The following is a 21,529-nucleotide window of genomic DNA, read 5'->3' as shown; positions in this document are numbered from 1 at the left end:
ACTTGTGAGCAGATGCCGGCGGCATGTACTGCCATCTAGCACACAGCACGGTAAGGAATGTTTAACCCCCACACTGCATGGAGAGTGCGACCAGATATTTCATATCATTCTATTATACATATACATATATATATATATACACACACACACATATATATATATATATATATATCACGCATGCATACACATTCATATGCATGTAACACACGTCTGTAACGTGCTGCATGTTCCAAGTGGTTTGGCTAAAGATGTGCCTCTGTATATTAATCTCCCCCGCAGACAGGTCTCTGGCCCAGGCACAGACTCGCAGGTCCCGCTTTCAGACACAGGAAGTACTGAGCCAGCTCACTGGGAACGGTCTGGATGTAATTTAGCAGACTCTGCATATAATTTATAACTGTGTCCTGCCCTCCGCTCCCCTGAGACATCTGCATTTCTTTCGGTCTCACCCGCCCCCTCACTTTTTCTTTATATTTCTTTGATCTTTCCCTATCCCTGCCTTCTTTTCTTTCTAATGTTAAGTAGGACTGCTCACACCACCCTTTCATCTGCTGTAGGGAAACATACTTCCCATCCCCCTTTTTAATTTTATAGATTGAATGAATACATAAGATTTACTCAACTTGCTCACAAACAAAATGTAATTACACAGCATTAATACTCACGTTATGGCAGATACAAATATATAAATATATAAAGAAAAGAGAATTAATAATAATAATAATAATACAAATGCCGACATTCACATATATCTTAATTCTAAAGGAAACTGAACAAGGAAACAAAAATATCAAGTTTGTGTGGCACAAATTGAAAATCTGTTACATGTTGGTAGGTTTTTTATTATTATTATTATTATTTCTTTTCTGACATGGGACCAAATATCTGATTTGAGTACTCAAAAAAAAAAAAATGCTAATAACTGTACACCCTAAATAAACCAGTATTGTAACCAGCAAATACACATATTGTAAAAAGCTTCAATACAAAAAACAAACGTAGTAAAACTGTAAAGAGACAAAAGATTTTGTAAAACAGATGGGTATTCTGTGATGATCCAAGCGGTGTCAAACCGGACACCATGCCAGACTAAGAAAGTAAAGCTTGGTTTCTAAGTGTACCGTTTTACTTTACTTTTTATTTTGCTAAAAACTAAACTGAATCTTAGTAGTCAACAGGGTACCCACGTCAGCCATCTTTTCTATGACTATATTGACATATATTGCCGAATAAACAAAGCCCACAAACTACAGGGCTGCATTTTACATGTATTGGCCCCGAACGTGCGAAAATTGTATGTGTCCGGAAAAACATGGCCAATGAGGATCCCCTTGCTGGTGAATGAGACTGTGTTACATTTTTATATAATATACAACTAGAACCTCCTGGAGTCTATTAGTTACATACATGAGCGTTTAAATTAGTGGAGAAAATGGCATCTGAATTAAACTGTTTGCAGCACAAAAATAAGATATACTTCTATGAAACACACACATACGGTGTCAGACCCCTTTACAATTTTCTCATATTACTTAAACGCTGTGCTGGAATTTCAGTAGTTATTATTTCATTCATTACTATGATTTTTTCATTTTTTTTTTTAAATAATACTGAAAAGTCAAATTACAATTTGGTAATAAAATTAAAAAATGTTGCATGCTCAACCATGTAATAACGCCTATGCTCTGGAAGCTCCTAGTTCACCCAGCAAGCACTCAGTTACCTTATTTCAGACTTCCACCTGTTAAAAATTAAAGTCAATGTCATGTTTCCCCATTTTGGATCTGAATCCGAAGTGAAATTAAGACCAACCCATAGAAGTTACGGATAAACTTATACAAATCCAGAGATTGGGAAAATGATACTAAATATTTGCCAAGTGTTTATGGAGCCCAGATGTACTTTCTGGGATATCCAATCAGGAAGCGGAAACAGCATCACAAAACTCAGGCACTGCCATAACAAAAGGCTGTCCCTCGAAACTCTGGGTCACCAGTCAAGCATATCAAAAGCTCTAAACGACACTGGCCTGTATGGGACGGCGGCAAGAAAGAAGCCATCACTCGAAACGTACCATCTGCCAGCAAGCCCGGAGTTTTTGTGATCAGATGAGACTTATTATGTACGGCATAGACACTGCCCCAGTGACGTATAATGGTGACAGCGCCCTGCTGTAGGGATGGCTCTCATCAGCAGGGTCTGCGCATCTTGTTTACATTGAACAACAACTATATGGAGCAGAAGACAAGGAAAAGAACTTGCTTCAGTGCACAAAACAAAACTAAAGCATGTGATTCACCTTCCAGCAGGACAATTACCCCTGCGCATAAGCCTCGAGCAACATCGAAGCAAGCGGCTAGAGAACAAAGGTGAATGACCTAAAGTGGCCCAGTGAAAGTCCTAACCTCACTCTCATCCAGAATCCATGGCACTATATGAAACCTGCCGTACACAAGTGACGTCCAACCAAACTCAACAACCTGCCAAGAAGAACGGCCCAAAATTCCTTCAAACCATAAAGCACCACAAAGGAAGAATACAAGTTATGGCTGAATATGTTTCTTTCAAACCAAGGATCTGAGGGGCAGGGAAAGAGGCAAATGCAGGGGGGGGGGGGGGGTGTTCAAAATAAATGTTTCCAAATTAAAACAGTTGTTATGTTACAACAACTGATTCTGAATTTCAATGTTATAAAATAAAAGCGCACACAAAAAAAACTTTCAATTTAGGTAAAATACGAGGTAATGGGTAAGGGGTCTCAATAATTTACTGTATATGGTTTATAACGCGGGAAGCTAGGTAATGCAACTTCAGCTATGCCTGAAACAAATGGGATGCTCTCTGACTAGTCCTAATGCAGAGCTCCCAGTACTCACACTGAATGGGTTAAAAGTATTTGTCTCTTCAGCCCTTCAAGACTGAAATAGCCTAGTCTGTCCCTGTCAATACCACACTGTACCAAAGGGGGGAACCAAAAGCTATTTCACAATTCACAGCAACTTATTGGTTTTATTGTTGAAAAATTATAAGGAATTTAAGATTTATTTTCCATTGTAAGAATGGTTTTCTTTTCAAAACACATAAATTACGAGTCTATGCAAAAGACTGAAATAATCATGTGTTCCTTGGGGCAAAGAAGACATAACACATAAAACTGCTTGCAGGGACAGCTTACAGTCTACTGCATCATAGTGTAAATAGGTCTAGCCTTCCTTAAAGGAAAAAGGGCTACAGAATGCTAGCATTTTCTTCATAAACTAAAACCCAACTTTAAAGTGTAACTTCTGTGATACACAAGAGAACATTCTGCACACTATCTGTTGAGACGCGAGATAACAGAAAAGTGCAAAAGGAGACTAGGGCAGTCTCAACACGATAATAAAATCCATAAATTATTACTTTGCTTGGCCTTTCTTGGCAGTGTGCAACATTCTCATTGTCCCTCCTACAATGCCAGCATACGGCACTGTGCTGCCGCCTATAACCCAAGTGTACGGCACTGTGCTGCCGCCTATAACCCAAGTGTACGGCACTGTGCTGCCGCCTATAACCCAAGTGTACGGCACTGTGCTGCCGCCTATAACCCAAGTGTATGGCACTGTGCTGCCGCCTATAACCCAAGTGTATGCCACTGTGCTGCCGCCTATAACCCAAGTGTATGGCACTGTGCTGCCGCCTATAACCCAAGTGTATGCCACTGTGCTGCCGCCTATAACCCAAGTGTATGGCACTGTGCTGCCGCCTATAACCCAAGTGTATGCCACTGTGCTGCCGCCTATAACCCAAGTGTATGCCACTGTGCTGCCGCCTATAACCCAAGTGTATGGCACTGTGCTGCCGCCTATAACCCAAGTGTATGCCACTGTGCTGCCGCCTATAACCCAAGTGTATGGCACTGTGCTGCCGCCTATAACCCAAGTGTATGGCACTGTGCTGCCGCCTATAACCCAAGTGTATGCCACTGTGCTGCCGCCTATAACCCAAGTGTATGGCACTGTGCTGCCGCCTATAACCCAAGTGTATGCCACTGTGCTGCCGCCTATAACCCAAGTGTATGCCACTGTGCTGCCGCCTATAACCCAAGTGTATGCCACTGTGCTGCCGCCTATAACCCAAGTGTATGCCACTGTGCTGCCGCCTATAACCCAAGTGTATGCCACTGTGCTGCCGCCTATAACCCAAGTGTATGGCACTGTGCTGCCGCCTATAACCCAAGTGTATGGCACTGTGCTGCCGCCTATAACCCAAGTGTATGACAGCGCTGCCGCCTATAATGCATTAGATGTCCCTGTACTGTCACCTCTAATCCCATCATACTTCTCTTTGCTTCCACCTACAATCAAGCTTCTGTGCTATGACATTACCTACCGACGCTGCCACTTTATAGTACAGTTACCTCCACATCTGAAGTATAACTACAGCAAAGCGATTAACCCTGCAACACTATGTGAAGTCGTGTAAATTTCAGCTTCCCAGAAGGGAAAAGTATCATATTATTCTGTATCAGACTACTCCATTCAGACCAGGTCCCACGTGCTTCATTTCATTAGTCATGAAACGACTTATGTGCCTGTAACTCATGTGCACTCTTTTCCCTCTTTCTTCCTTTTCTTTAATCAGACCTTAGCCTAAAGTGCCACACAGCGTGACTAACTTTTCCCATGGAGATGAGCCTTTTATATGTATAGAAATGAGTACATATTTGTAGTGCTATATTGGATCTCTATGGATCTCAAGCATAAGGAAAGGGGTAATAAGAAGACATCTGTAAAGACCTTTCATAGACAAAAAGTCCTTAAAGGGAAAGCGACAAAGATTTTAGCATAAATAAATGTATTACAAACTGCAGTGGGTGCTTTTTATTTGGAGATATTTAGCTTAAAAGCGTAGCTCTGCCGAGATATGTGACGTAGGCCGGCGTTATCTAATCAATTCCCTGTCCTAAAGTTCTCTTGTGTCCTTATCCACCCTTACAAGGGCTGCCTGGACTATTCATCAACAACCAGCAGCTTAATAACAGGGCAGATATAATAACGCATCGCATCAGAAAAAGAAATTGACATGCGTTTCCTCGTGATAGAAACATAAGGTGGATTTGTTATATTGTTTTATGTGTAAACAAAGTCACGTGGATTTATTCAGCATATTTACTGAAACGGGATTCTGGAAAACAAACAGATCCGCTACGTTTCAAGTTTACACAGTTCTCCACAACAAATTGCAACGACTGAAATGGCACCGTATGGAAATACTTTTAAGTTTAAAAAAAGTTTGTAAAACCCTGCTTTTTTTTTTTTTTTTGTCACTGCCCCATAAACCTATGAAAGATAAAATAAAAGCAAAGCATGTTACATATGGACCTTTGAAATTAAATACCCACGTGGGTTATTGCTGTACTTGGTGGGTTGGTTTTTTTTACGGCAGTGGCACTTATGCTTCAAAATAGCAAAACATTGCAATACGCTGCATATCATCGTGCTAATAAATATATTAGATGTATGAAATGTCAGCACAATGCCGATTTCGTCAGAGGTCTATTTGGCAGAAACTATGTGGTTTTAAACTAAGGTTGTGGTCATACTAAAAATCCAGAATCAGACCTATGGGCCTTCACTTGGACAGTAACCGCCCGGGAACGGCTGTCAGCTCTTGGTCTCCAAGAGTTCTTGCTTCCTAAAAAAAAAAACTAGGTTCCACCGTGCTACATAAACATCTGAAGGATCTACATAAACATCTGAAGGATCGGTGCAATGTTTTCTCTGGTAGATGAGTTATGTGCAAACTAAACAAATGTTTTACCAGGGAGGGCATTTCAGATGAGAAAACCAGTAACCGTGGACTTCACTTGGAACAAACCAGAGGTAGACTCACTTGGTTTAGCCTTTGTGATCAATGAAAGTAAAACACTACAAACGTTTTTCGAGCACACACACATACACACTATAATATATTATATATATCTATATTGTTTCTAAAATGCAAATAGCAATTTTAAGCTAGATCAGCATAAGTCCTTGATAGCTCTATTTGTGCAGAAAGCAAATGCTACGGACAGGTTTTTTCACCCCACACAGTGTTGGGATCTTCTTCTACCACACATTTGCTCATGGATCAGAGTATTTAAACAAATTACACTCACTCCACTATTTACTGTTTTAGCGTTCGGCTGCCTGCGTGTAATTTCAACAGATGCTATTGTTAGGGCTTTTAAACGGAGACTATTCGTCAGGCCAGGCTTAGCACAGGATCGCTTTGCAGACGGCAACGTGTCTCTGGCAATAGACCAGATTACAGACACGGAGCGACACACCACGCATATCTTACCCCAACATCTAACCCGCAGAAAACTGCTACTGTCAGTTGCATATATTATTTTACATAAGATCCTTTAATTACAGCATCGGAGCCACGGACCAGGGACATCATTTTGTCCACAGCGCCAGCATCATTCATTAACCACAGACAGGGTAGAGATGGCTGGAGCCACAGTTCTGCCAAAGCTCAGTTTTGGCTGCCAAAATCTACTGAATTTAGAAGTGCCATAGGTAAGGCTGGAAATGCAAACACGTCCATGGGTCTAGGGGGAGGTCATGCGTAGGAGTTTAGCGTAAAGGTCCCAAAGTCAGCGAGGCTGGTCCGGCAAACACGGAAGGAAATGTTCTGTACACCTAGAAATCAATTTGGCGTTTGATTAAAAAGTTGAACAAGGTTTGTTTACACGAGGGCTCAACAAACCGTGGGCACAAGGTCAGCAAGGCCTCGGGTTAGTGGCACCTGGGAGATGGAGAGGGTGGCCGATCGACTGGTGCGCTCCAGACGGGGTCAACCAACATCACGTTCTAGCACCAAGGATACCCAGAACAGAAGCGGCAGGCACAGTGAGCTCCATTCTGGCTAGATGTGTTTTGCTTCATTTATGATTAATAATATACTAATTAATGTATCAACTTTATTTAAAAAACACTGAACTGATTGTTGTCCAATTATTTAATGTATTACCGTAATTTAGCGATGTAATACTATTCAATTATTTACCAATCATTTATTAGTTTACCAGCTTATTACATTTATATTTTCACTAATTTAGGAAGTCTTTCAGAAATGGATTTTCATTGAGTCAAAATAATTACATTTCCCTGTAGCAGCAGAAGGCAAGCATTCTAAACTGGAACCAATAAAAAAACCCAAAACATTTTATTTGGAACCAATGGACTAATCGAGTTCATTAAATGTATTCCCCAAATAGCTGGGCCCTGTTATGCTATATATCTATATCTATATCTATATATATCTAACGGGATCAGTTTACCCCAATCTGGTATGTTTAAACCACACAAACATCAGGACATACTCTCTGAACGATTAATCATGGTGACAATGAATAAAAGCTGGTAGTGGGGTTGTTTTAATTCAAATATTTCCTGATAATATGGTTTTACCTTTTTGCCTCTAGGTTAACTATAGGTAATGAAAGAAGATATATTTGTATTTTACTTAATCTGTGTGACCATCGACATTGTCTTCTTCATTCCAGCACGTTAAATATTTTTCAAAATATTTTTTTCCGCATTGTAACAAGAAAATATATTCCGTGTTGTAAACCCCTAAGTACAAAAAGGTCTAACATGAGCTGGAGACAATAAAACAGCTGAAAATCAAGCAGAAAATCAGGAATGGCAAGTAATCTGAAGCCTGGCTAGCTGTCAAATATAGCCCTTCAAATATAGCCGCCTGCCTTTTACTAAATTTGGCCATAGGGTAAAGAGAGGCTACCAAGATCTGAGCGTCCCGTAACCGCAGGACAGCTCCACGAAGAACTGTGTGCAACGCTCAATACAACATAACGAAACTTACTTCGGGACGAGGCACGTGAAGCTACTGTGCAAAAGAGAAGAAGCACGGTGGCTATGGAAAACTAGGAAATAATTAAAAGTGGATTTCCACTGTGACAAATCATGCAATGTGCGTCTTATTTCTCACAGACAGAAACACTATTCCCATATAAATGACTAAATGTTCAATGTTTAATCAACTTTATTGCATAAAACATATGCAGTATAACACAGTTATCTAAGTTGTACCGTTAAACAGTTTTACAAACAATGTATGCCTGGCAAACATATTTTTTCATGTCAACGCTGTTTGAGGAAAAAAAAAAAAAAAATATATATATATATATATATATATACACACACACACACATTTTCACTGAAACAGCTGGGACGTGTCATTTATATTCATTTTATGCCTGACAAATATGGACACTAATGACTGAGGGATCAATGATGCAAAACATATTTGTTCCACTGTACATCATAAAGGGTTACATTACATCATACATGGTTACATCACATCTGTAATTGTGTGCAAGAATGTTTTAATCACTGAATGTTTTTGCTTATCAAAATACTTCCTTATTAAAGAAAATAGAAGACCTAATTTATTTGCAATAAAAAGAATAAAAGTATGTAGTGATGTAGATGAGAATTATGCACATGTACCATTAAGCACACTGTATTCTGCGGTTCCCATATGATGTAAAAGGCTCACGATATCATCAAATCTCCATTAGTAATTATCGTGCAGACCCTTACACGACAAAGGTCCCCACACGCTGATGTATCTTCCAAATTATAACGCTCTGGAATGCAATAGATGAGGAAAGAAATAAACAATGCAGTCGTGAGTGGCCCAGTGAATTTTTTTCCTTTCGTTTTTAAGGAAAGAAAAACATCCAACAATGCCGCTAATGAATGCAAAAGCAAACAGAAAGGGATCATGGAATACCGAGCTCAAATAGTGGTGATCATTTTAAATCATAGTGAATGATCAAGCAAATAAAACTATTAAAGAAGGGTACAAAAAAATCCTAAGCAAAACAAAGAAAATCACACACAGCAACTACTTGGATGTAAAACATGGCGATGTTATTTATAATGAGCACTTTGGATGGAAGATGTGATGCTGATTATTTTTTTTTTAATCGGTTGCTATGGTGATAAGGCCAAATTTAACGCTTTGTAACAGAATTGCTCTTTGAACTAACTCCAAAATACCTCTTTTTCGCCAAGTTATCCCAATCAGATAAGTATTGGGTTGAATGGGGCTTTTTTAACGTCACAAACGTTGCAGAAAACCTACAAATACCAAGGTCTCATATACGGACAATACAACCACGGACAAGCCAGCCACCTTTGTGCATCAGAAGCTTGATCCATCTGTATATGAATGCAAGGCTGCAAATCAGTATAAAGACACACTAATTAGAAATAACAGACAGGTATTGCGTTCTTCGGCACTATGATGAAAATCTGTTTACTGGATGTAAAGAGATGATGGGATTAATTCACGGATGTGGGCTGGGACAGGCGTCCGGACGGACAGCCGGCCTGATAGCAAAGCCCTATATTGTCTTTTTTAGGAATTCCTCCTTGGCTTGATGGCCAGGCGCCCGCCTACTCCTCATGAATTCCATCCTATTTCTGTCACTTCCCTGATAGGGAGTATGGAGCGCTCTTAACCCCAGATATCCCTGCAAAACACTGTGGCATGGCAGGTTGCAATGTATAGTAGTAACATACTGTCTCTTTTTGTGCACTCAAGAAAAACAAGACAGAATTTTGCTATTTTAGTTAATGACATCTGGACATGCGTTTAAGTGGTAAAAACCACTCAAAGTAAGAAACGCACATTGCCAAACTCCTTACTTTTGTATACTTTATAAAGGAAGTTTTTATAGATTTCTTCGGCTCTGAAGAAAAATCAAGCATTTAAAACCTACAAACGTTTGATAACGCCTAATGGAAATACATAAGGCAATATCCACAAATTGTAACTAATTAACAGAATAAAAAAAAAAAAAAAAAAAGAATTTAAATAGTTACACGAACCCATGGCTTGTTATTAGGCAGTAAAACTGTTCAACCTTTTGCTACGATATATGATGCAAAATGAGTTAATGCCATATAAACAGCTTCCTGTGATGAAAAAGGTAAATACCCGATGCCTAGTGTTAGATACTGTAGCTTTTTGGCTTAGCATTGTGTACCTGTGTAAAGTAACCTCTCAGGCAAGCCAGGTCAAATCAGATAAATAAAATAACTAACCCTTTATGTCACGTATGTCCTAGCATAACAATCAAACTTTCTTTTTATTCCAATAACATCCGTATTACATACAGTAATATTAGAAGAGTACAATCATTAAAGCGTAAATGGATTAAAACTGAGATGCAATGTATTCTGCCAGCAAACTGCTATGATATTGTTGCTAAAGGAGATTACATTCCCATAATCTCTAAAGGTACGCGTGTGTATTATAATATAATAAATAATACATATACACACACACCCACACATTAAATATACATACACTAATGTTACATCCCGTACATTCCATTAGAAAGGCACATTGCTTAGATGGTCACCAAATAAATTGCTGTTGCTTTAGTAATGTATTAAAATGATCAGGCAGCTTCCATTCCTTATCTCACAGAAAAAAATATTGCCCATGCATGGGCATAGCATTTCAAACAGGTTTCCAAAAAGAGCGTATGAATGTACATATGTCCCATTTGCTGCAGACTATACGCCTCCAGCTGTCCTCCAGGAATATGTCACTGTCACTCACTACCTCCCAGGCTCTAAGGACGGTGTGCTGCCGGGGACCCGGGCTGGCAAGTAGCCTTTTAAGGACAGACAGGGCACAGAGACAAGACACTCCCTTTCCCCCTCCCCCCAACCATGAATGACAAGAATCCAAGGGTGGGTGACATGGGCTGGCTTTGAAAGGGCCAAATATGGATAGGCACATGGGAAACACCTCTTGCATTGCAAAGCATTCCTAAACTAGGTAAAGGAAGTACGAGTAAGGAGGGGAGAGAAGGAGGAGAGGGGTTTACAATGAATATAAAAGACTCGGTGCACACTCAAGAGTTGTAGCAACAGCATACAGCACCTGCCCTTCCACGCCACAAGTCCTAACTCGCCTCCAGCAATCAACCATGTGCGATGACGAGGAAACTACCGCTTTGGTCTGTGACAACGGTTCTGGCCTGGTGAAGGCTGGGTTTGCAGGTGATGATGCTCCCAGAGCTGTGTTCCCCTCCATCGTGGGCCGTCCACGCCATCAGGGTGTTATGGTTGGTATGGGACAGAAGGATTCATACGTAGGAGATGAAGCCCAGAGCAAGAGAGGTATCCTTACCCTCAAGTATCCAATTGAGCATGGCATCATCACCAACTGGGACGACATGGAGAAGATTTGGCACCACACCTTCTACAATGAGCTGCGTGTTGCCCCTGAAGAGCACCCCACCCTGCTCACAGAAGCTCCACTAAACCCAAAAGCCAACAGGGAGAAGATGACACAGATCATGTTTGAAACCTTTAATGTGCCTGCAATGTACGTTGCCATCCAGGCTGTGCTCTCTCTCTATGCCTCTGGCCGTACAACTGGTATCGTACTTGATTCAGGAGATGGTGTCACTCACAATGTCCCAATTTATGAAGGTTATGCTTTGCCCCATGCCATCATGCGTCTCGACCTGGCAGGCAGAGACCTGACTGACTACCTCATGAAGATCTTGACAGAGCGTGGCTACTCCTTTGTCACAACAGCTGAGAGAGAAATTGTGCGTGATATTAAGGAAAAGTTGTGCTACGTTGCCTTGGACTTTGAGAATGAAATGGCCACAGCTGCTTCTTCCTCCTCCCTGGAAAAGAGCTACGAGCTGCCCGACGGCCAAGTCATCACCATTGGTAACGAACGTTTCCGCTGCCCTGAGACCCTGTTCCAACCATCCTTCATTGGCATGGAGTCTGCTGGCATTCATGAGACCACCTATAACAGCATCATGAAGTGCGACATTGACATCCGCAAAGACCTCTACGCCAACAACGTTCTCTCTGGCGGTACCACCATGTACCCAGGTATTGCTGACCGTATGCAGAAGGAAATCACAGCCCTGGCACCTAGCACCATGAAAATCAAGATCATCGCCCCACCTGAGCGCAAGTACTCAGTCTGGATCGGCGGCTCCATCCTGGCTTCTCTTTCTACCTTCCAGCAGATGTGGATCAGCAAGCAAGAATACGACGAGGCTGGACCTTCAATTGTCCACCGCAAATGCTTCTAAACATCAGATTACGTTTTGCAGGCTCCTCTGTGTGTGTCTGTCTTTACGCACAGAGAAATTATGCATAAAAAGAACTGGCTTATAACATCACCAAGGTATAAACAACAGACCTCTTTAAAATCACGATGACAAGGTCACTGTTGAGGACTTTTTTTTCTTCTTCTTTTTTCTCACTCCTCCGTTTTCAGTCTCTCACTCAGGAGGGGTACAGACGGAAAGGGATCACAACAAATGTAAAAGGTTTGAAATATCTTTATATGTTAAATATATCTGAAGGATCTGCTATGTTCAGGCAGGGCTATAAGGACACTAAATTCTCCTTGGTGCTAGAGGGGTGTGCAACTTGCAACAGTTCTCTTATGTACTAAATGGGGTTCAGCTGTTACATTGAACATATAAAACCGGGGCGTAAAACCATGGAATTCTTCTAGATGTTTACAATCCCCATCCTGCCCAACAAAATACAGGGGCTGGATGGGAATTGTAGTTTTGGCAATGGCTGGAAAACCAGTTTGCCATGCCCACATTTTATTGTATACATTAAGAGTAAATTAAGGGAAACAAAATATGGTTGGCATCAACAACATCTCAAACAAACACCAGTAGCTTCCAGACCGTATTGTAATGGTTATTCACTAACATTTAGACACACTAGAACATATTATGCAGTGTCTATGTATATTGTAATCCTCGTCATGTGTAGTAATAACGTAGTATATAATAATGTAGTAATGTTTTACCCTAAAACATGCTCAAATATATGATGCCAACCACAAAAAACTTGCTGCTATGTTAAACCTTATAAAGAACTCTATTGTAAAGTGCTAATTAGTAAGATCACATAATGTGAAATGTACATTTAAGATATTGTGCTGTGGGTATTGATGCATTTCTGCTCAATTAAAAAAAAAAAGATGACATCACAATAAAATATTTTGCAATCATCTTTGTGTTTACTTGTTATTTTGTTTTCAAATCACAGGTACACAATGCTTTGGGGTGTGATAAGTTATTAGACCCGGGATTAGAAGCTGAGATAGGAGATACAGATGCTCTAATGCTACACTGGAGGCTTTTTAAAAAATTAAATTCTATTAAAATTAACAAAAGTCGAAAGAGTATGGTGAGCTTTATCTCAGGTCACAGGGCAACGTGGGGGTTACGTAAATGGAACAATTTTGGTGGAAATTGGTAAAAGCAGGAATTTTCCATTGGTTGCCACAGCGATTGCTACACTTTTACCACTTTGCACCAGTATTTTTATTATTTTTTTTTTTTATTGTTTTATATAGTGCCAAATTCCGTAGCGCTGTACAATGGGTAGACAGGACATAACAAGTAGTATGTAATATAACAAATTGACTTACAGAGACAACAGGCGACGAGGGCCCTGCTCAAACAAGCTTACAATCTAGAGGTTTATGCATAACCTCTCAAGAAATCTTACCTCATCACTGCTGTTTTTGATGACATCACATTTGTAAAGAGGAAGGCTGGCATGGAGAGTAGAATGCGCCGACTGCATTTGTACGTGTCACTCAGTGCCGTTCTCTCCTTACCTCCCTCACACTCTAGACAGAGAGCGTCTCGGCTACTATCTCAGAGAAGAGAAGTCTGTGTATTTACAGCTGCATCTGTCAAGATACCAAATGCAGTTTTCCCAGCTGCTGCGATATAACCCCCCCCCTTTTGTTTGTGCAACATACCCTTTAAGGGGTCTCCTTTATAACGCATCATTCTAGGTCATATGTCAACTAATACTTTCCAAGGCATAACTTATACGAGGTGACGATCAAGTGCATATTATGACACCAACAAAAACTCGATACAAGGGGGTGAATAATATTATTTGAGCATTAAATACAGTGCTGTATATAGTAATGGAGTTTAGCACCTTTGAAAAAGCTGCTTTTATTTATTTTGTTACCGATAATTTTTTACCAAATTTGTCGGCCCCTGTTCTATCACATAGTAACATAGTAACATAGTTCATAAGGTTGAAAAAAGACCAAAGTCCATCAAGTTCAACCTATATACATATTGTGTGCCTACTGTGTTGACGTTCACGTCACGTCTCTGTTTTTGTTTTGTTTGGGTTTTTTTACCACACAAATGTAAAAACATATGACTGATGGCTGATTAATCTGCTCTGGGGTTTATAAGGGCTACAGTCTAGCAGAGTGATGGCCAATGTAGATGTGAAACCACAATATGTGGTATATCAAAATAGTTATTTGGAGTGTAAGGGTTTATGAGCATGTCACTCATTACAGTTTCATTTATGAAATGCCCATTACATGTCAGACTACAGTCCAACATCGTGGAACAGGTGTTTTAAACACCAATAAAGCCATGATGTCACCTAGACAGCACAACCCACCAGCCAAAGCACAGGTGAGCAGAAGATCATTTAGGTTCATATTCACAGCAATTGTATTCGCACTTAAGCTGGGGGTTAAACTACAACTCCCATGATGCCCTTGACTAGCTGAGCATTATGGGAAATGTATGGCTGAACCCTCACAAATAATAAATCACAGTAACACAATTTCTTTCAAGTAATATAACATCATAACGCTATGTTCATATTCCCCAACAGCAGTCAGAGTGTAATCTGCAAACTGAATTAGATTTTACGTCACTGTGATTCAAGTGACCCCCAAGTTATAATAGGAAAGGAGACCAGACTAGTATCTCGAATGGATTTCCCGTGCTAAAGCCCTCTCCTGCCAGCCGTCCCACCCTTCCAAAGGCTCCTCGAACCAATCAATAACCAGAAAGTTTGCCCAATGCGCACGCAGATCTGCTTTAAAGCACAGATAAGATCGTCAGGGAGTCATTTACAGACTAAGAATACATACAAAGGATGGAAAGCGCTTACCATCAGGTCGAACAGCACCTTAAAAATGATACAGCACACGATTTAAAAACCACGTAGTCAAATATGCTAATGTGCCGCATACTAAAAGTCTCTTCAACATACCCATAATAGCTGCTTTGGCATTCGGCTCGCAGTATCCCCCGCGGTGAAACCCCCTCTCAGAATAAGACTATGCCTTACTATGAATGGGCTCTCGACGCGGATTGTCATCATACAGAACACTACGTGATCTAGAGCCACGCAGACATGGATTTCTCTTGCACATTTAGCTATATTAAGGCAGTAAGGTTTCATGTAGCTCCTCCAAGCTTTTACTTTTATATCTTTTACTCCCATCAGATCAAAAATGAATATCGTCTGGACACAGAAGGAACACATGTACACACAAACTAATATATATTATTATTTTATTTTGTTTGTTTTCCTCCCAGCTGCTGCGTAAGGAATATTTCTGAGCCAACTGGGACGCAAACGTGTGGGGGGTTTTTTTCTCGCTTCTCATAAGCGAGGTATGCGCAAATCACAAGTGTTTTTTATATACGCATTACAGAACGATGACAAAAAAATAACAAATCGTGTAAACTGCCTCTCTAGCTCCTAAGAAAAGGCTCAATGCAGCATACCTTGATTGAGTGCAACCCGGATATAGAGAACACATTACAATGTATACATTGCTTTGTAACATACACATGGGCACAACCGGAACGAAGAATCCCTCAGAATATTTCACATTTGAAAGCAATAAATCAGAACGCCTCAACGTCAATCCCAATTATCCTCTCAGTCTACGAACTGGCCTGACAGCAAAGACACCAACAGCATTAATATTTTATAAACACAATAAGAGAAAATGGTAAGAAAGAAGGAAAGGAAAAAAAAAAAGGGAAACGCCTATATATTATTAAAAGCTGGCTGGGGAAGTAAGAATGTCACGAATGCCTCCACTAAGAACAGGTGCCTTATAAAAGATTCACGCCGCTGTAATGGCTTGATGGGCTTTTCCATTATGTATGACGGGCTGCATAGCAGTGACACAGACACAGCCGCCTCTCACGCGCTCGCACAGCTCTGCTAAATACGGACGCATCATCTGCTGTTCGCTAAAGCCCGGCTCGCACGTAGTATAACTCACGCGTTCCTGCGCTCCGGTCTTCGCTATCTCCTTCCTTCTGTCTTAAGGGATCCATTTGTCGGAAACATAAGAAAAACTATAGCGACTTTAACCGGAACCAGGACAGGGGCTAGAGCTACAGGCGTCGCGGTTATGGCGTTCCGGTACGTTGAAGCTTACATTTTATAAATGCTCCGATTTCTCAGAGCATTACATTAGAAACACAGTAGGTGGTGCAGAGCAGCATTCAGGTTAACAAAGACTTATCATTTACACATGTTTTAATAAAGAAATCTTTTTTTTTCTGTAAAATCCTGAACATAAGCTCGAAAACTAAGCAATTATCCATGAACAAGAAATCAGAGGGACTGCTGCACAATAGCTTTACATAACCTCTCTTTCTCTGCACAAAAAAAGCAGCAGTGACCACGGACAATCACCACACATTTATAAAATCTCAGTGACGTAGTGAAGGTAGCCAACAGGACTTCCCAACACCTATCAATAGTAAGGGCAGGGCCGCGGCTCTGCACCGGGAGTTTCCAGAGAAGAGTCCTCGCCAGGCCTGTCATTGTAGGAAATAAGACTTCAGTCTAAGGCAAGGACATTCCACATCATGCATAGTGCCAAGAGACAGGAGTCCCCTGGCAGACGAGAGCGAGAGACACAGAGAGAGAGACAGACAGAGACGGAGAGAGACAGAGAGAGAGACATACAGAGACAGACAGACAGAGAGAGAGAGACAGAGAGAGAGACAGACAGAGAGAGAGACAGACAGAGAGAGAGACAGACAGAGAGAGAGACAGACAGAGAGACAGACAGAGAGAGACAGACAGAGAGAGAGACAGACAGAGAGAGAGAGACAGACAGAGAGAGAGAGACAGAGAGAGAGAGAGACAGAGAGAGAGAGATGATTCTCTATACACCGCTGTCATCTGCGGACAGATGTGAACCAGTCACAGAAGTAATGAGGCTTATTACCAAACGGGATAGCTGAAAACCTCAGCCGATTATAGAGGGACAGACAAAATCCAGTTAACAACGGCTACAAGGGGGTGGTGGGGGTGCAAAGCATTACGGTCGGATGCTGTATCCCGACACTTTGAGCCACAGGCGTTATTGCCAAACAATCATCAATAAATCATCAATACTATCAAGGACCAAGAACTACAGTCATTAATACAGCATACCAGTAAAATGTATAACACACACGCATGAAGGCAAGCAGTTAAACAGAAAACAAAATGATTTCTTTTAGACTCCACAATCTGTTTAAAAAACAAAAAACTATAAAGATATCGTAGACACTCAGCCAGTAATACATTCAAGCATAGCAGAAATCTACAATAGATTATAATATATATATATATATATATATATATATATATATATATATATATATATATATATATATATCGACCTGCATAACGGTTGCAGTGTACATAATGCAACTGCTACAAAAATGCACAAGAAAAAAACACCTCATTGATTGAAAATAGCATAGAGGAACAGAGATCTCCATATAAATAATAATAATAAAAAACAGCTCAAACTTTGCTTGCTAGCTATCCACAGCACAGATTAAATATTGTCAGAAACACTGCAAGAACACGTAGGCTTGCACTTGTACTTTGTCAGCTGTGAAATCACGGGGGCCATCTGATCCGTCCCGTTCTATGTACCAGACATCCTAAATCACTACAAAGGCTTTGCCAACAAGACACTTACTGAACAGCTCGTGGTGTATGACATCGCCGAGGTTCGGCTCTTCTCCCCACCAGAAGACCCAGAGCTCTTTGCGGTCAGGCTTGACCTCGCGTCTCCACACACAGAGCAGGTTGGCCTGCAGGCAGCGGATAAAGCTCAGCAGGATGGGGTCGTCCTGGGCTGGAGCAGAGATGATCGGGCTGCAATCGCCATGGCCCTGAAAGTTGTATCGACGCCATTTAATGCCGGTCAGTTCAGCCTAAGAAAAGGGAGACAAGATGGGTACATGTTAGCAGACATAGCCAAGTGAGATATCCTTTATATGATTGGATCACGTCATTAACCAATCCTGCTGGCAGAAAACATTTGATTGCAGTTATTGGGTTTAGGGGGGCAATTGCAATTTCACGTGGGTGATATAGGTTTTGATTAACCCTTTACCTTCAATAAATGAAATGGTCATTTAAAAGCTGCATTTTGTGCTTTATTACATGGTTGTCTAATATTAAAAATTAGTTTAGTGATCTGAAACAGTTAAATGTGACAAATAAGCAAAAAAAGAAGTACTGTATGTAGCTCATGAGGGGCACAATGCACAGTTTTAGCATAAAGAAGGACCCGTATATAGCATGGGGTTCGGTGTCCAAAAGACGTTAGACTCTACAAGTTACATATGCCCACAGGTATGCCAACATTTTTGCACGCGCTTTTGAGGACTACAACTCCCTAAAGGCTTTCATTTTAGGTCTCTATTACCTTACAGAAACCTTTTTCATGGAACGCTGTTGCCATTAAAGTCCATTTTTCCACTCTGTACCACATACATAGCTGCCCCTCATTAAAGGGGAACCCCGCAAAAAGTCACCAACATCATCACGGCCCTCAGTAAGGACACGGAAAACTAGCTTGCAACTTGGCACATTGGCTTGCTGAAACGTAGCTGCATATGAGCTCTGTTATCTTAGCCCAATCTACTAGGCAAACAACCTGACTCCTTATCATACTGCTTGCGGTAAACCATAGAAAGGCTTAGTCTTAACCACCCAATAATGAAGGTCTATGAAGTCTGCTGGGAAAGTCACCCAAACATCACACGGCCAGGTCCGCGGATACAGGAAGTTCACTGGAACAAAAAAAAAAAAAAAAGTATAATCCCTGGAAATTTCCGGTAAGTATTTTTTTTTTTTTCTTGCATACAGTTGTGTTGGCAATTATCGCTAGTATAATGTACGCACAAAAGCTTAACCTGATACAAACACTACTACTTCACAACTAGTGTAATTTGACTTTCAACTAGTATCCCGTTTGATATTAGACTCACACTAAAGGGGGAAAAAACACGAATCTCATAATGCTGCAATAACAAAAAGACAAGGACATACAGCGAGTGAAAGGACGCAAAGCTCTAGGCTTTTGTTCCTACCCTCCCATAAAGCTCTAACAAATGGAGAATTGTAACAGAGCAATACCATCCTTCCACAATCACTCTTCCTTCAAATCGCTTTGACTCACGCATGCATCCATACTAAGACATTAATCTCCAAATTCACCACGAGTCGATTCTTTATGGCAAGGGCGTCCAACCTGCAGCCCTCCAGCTGCTGCAGGACTACATCTCCCATAATGCTCTTTAAGCTAAGGCTTTAGGCTGGCTGAGGAGGATGGGAGATGTAGTCCTGCAGCAGCTGAAGGGCCGCAGGTTGGACGCCCCTGCTTTATGGCAATGCTAATGAAGTCCTGTTTATCGGCGACTTTTTCTCCATACGTCACAGTAAACAGCTTCCCATGGGGCAGTAGGAAAAGATCCATGTGCACCTGTCTAGCACCTTCTGCAAATATAATAGACCGAGACCAGTTATTCATTCTACCAAGATTGTATTTTGCAAAAACCTGCTGTTCAAACAGAAAATGGCACTACATACATTCGAACTTGATAAGCCCAGGTTTACAGCGGGTCTGTACAACAGGTAGACAGGACATAAAAAGTAGGGATGCACCAATATATATCGTGGCCGAAATATATCGGCCAAAAAGGGCGTTATCGGCAAAATGCTGAAATAAATAAATAATCGTCCGCAGGGGCCAGGCTGCTTACCTGTGCGTTGGTAACACAGTGTGCGTGCAGCGTCTCTTGTACCGGTCAGGAAAAGCAGGAACCCAGTCATGTGAATGCATTAGACATGGGGGTGGGACAAGAGAGGTTGCTAGCACAGCAACGCAGAGGGAAGCAGCAGGGCCCTGCAGTTCAGGTAAGGGGGCGGGGGAGGGTGTATGAGCAAGTATGTGTGATTAAGGGAATGAATGAGTATATGAATGAGTGAATTAATGTTTTTGAATGAGTGTGTGATAGGGAGCCTATAATCACACTCCTATCATGTCCAGGTTCTAGCATGTACTGGCTGTCTTGGCATGATAGGATTGTGATTGTTGTTGGCAATTATATATATATATATATATTTATTTATTTTATTATTGTTGGGGGGTTTTTGGTCCAAGTTTGGTGTGTTAACCACACTTTTATTAAAAGTAAGTAACACCAAAATTGGACAGAAAAATTTAATAATATTAATACATATATGATTGTTAACAGTAATCACACACCTATCATGCCCAGCCAACCAGTACATGCTAGAACCTGGACATGATAGGATTGTGATTGCTGTTAATCATCCGGTGCATCCCTAAAAGTAGTACATAACACTTTCACCTACAGAAACAAACCAGTGATGACAGGGGTGCTTACTGGAGAAAAGCTGACCTTTTAGAAGACATACGGATTATTTGAGCTGTGTGAACCTACACATTCCTTGAAAGATTTAAGATTTTGATCCCTATACTGTGCTAAAGTGTAACAATATAAACGCGCCCAAACAATTCCCAGAAACAGTTTTCAATCATGCAAAAAGTTTGCCGGAAATACTTATCACGTGACACAAAAGCAGGTACTGACTGCTTAAAGCCATAGAAACTGAAAACGTTTCTTAAGAGTTTCTGTGTTCCTTCAGAGGTAAACGACAATATCTTGTCATTTTTCCTTTGCTTAAGCTGTTAGCACGTGTAAATTCATAAAAAAAGACCAACACTAATACCAGGGCTGCAATATTATCCATTTAAATAATTAAAAAGCTGCATTTGAGAAATGTTAAAAAAAGACGCAATGTTGGAGACATCACTGTCTGCGTATCCAATGATAGTAAAACTAGCAATACCATGACGCAGCCTTAAAAGATCAAACGGTCGCGACGGCAGAAGTATTCTTTATGCAAACATAGCTGGTAATACGGTCACTAAATGTAGTTATTGTTGTATTAATTTAATTAATTGTAATTGTTAATGGCACAACTGTAATTATAGAAAGCTCGATTAGGCACTAGTAATCAAGTAACAACATGGATATTAAGCATTTTTATAAGGCCAATATCCGTACTATCCCCCTACCATCTCAACGGGGAAAGCCAGACATGTCCACTGTTAAAAAGGTCCGAGGATTTGTCTGAGTGGAACAAGCCCTTTAACTGTTTGGGACCAGTACATGTTGTGTAGCTGAAACACATATACAGCCTAGGAGAGGCAGAAAGTCAGCGAGGAGTCCACTTCATCTTCCCAGAAGCTATAAAACGTGGTATGTTCATAAAGTTCTAGGCAAGCTCCTTAAACAGCGTAACTCATCAAGTCCAGCACTACACCGTTAGGA

General features: G+C 40.8%; 2 protein-coding genes across 6 annotated transcripts in view; one reads left to right on the top strand and one right to left on the bottom strand.

Moving 5' to 3' along the window:
- Positions 1-21,529, bottom strand: part of MED13L (mediator complex subunit 13L) — a 66,521-nt gene that overhangs the window by 32,652 nt on the left and 12,340 nt on the right. Inside the window, 1 exon segment of the mRNA XM_089489425.1 lies at positions 17,857-18,094. Coding sequence (XP_089345551.1) covers positions 17,857-18,094 — 238 coding nt within the window.
- LOC149290167 (actin, alpha cardiac muscle 1) lies at positions 1,948-12,136 on the top strand. Of its 5 annotated transcripts, none has more exons than XM_089489618.1 (2): positions 1,948-1,958; positions 11,026-12,136. In XM_089489618.1, the coding sequence occupies exon 2, from the start codon at positions 11,138-11,140 to the stop codon at positions 12,134-12,136; it is 999 nt and encodes a 332-aa protein (XP_089345744.1). In that variant the 5' UTR covers positions 1,948-1,958; positions 11,026-11,137. The 5 variants fall into 5 exon arrangements, with proteins under 5 accessions (XP_089345744.1, XP_089345742.1, XP_089345741.1 ...); XM_089489616.1 differs by lacking the exon at positions 1,948-1,958 and having other exon boundaries at positions 11,003-11,134; positions 11,261-12,136; XM_089489615.1 differs by lacking the exon at positions 1,948-1,958 and having other exon boundaries at positions 11,003-11,258; positions 11,370-12,136.

This window comes from Sceloporus occidentalis, unplaced genomic scaffold (genome assembly GCF_023333645.1).
Source record: "Sceloporus occidentalis isolate IW3139 unplaced genomic scaffold, rSceOcc1.0.p SCAF_40, whole genome shotgun sequence".
Lineage (NCBI taxonomy): Eukaryota > Metazoa > Chordata > Lepidosauria > Squamata > Phrynosomatidae > Sceloporus > Sceloporus occidentalis.
This window is presented reverse-complemented; position numbering and strand designations above follow the sequence as displayed.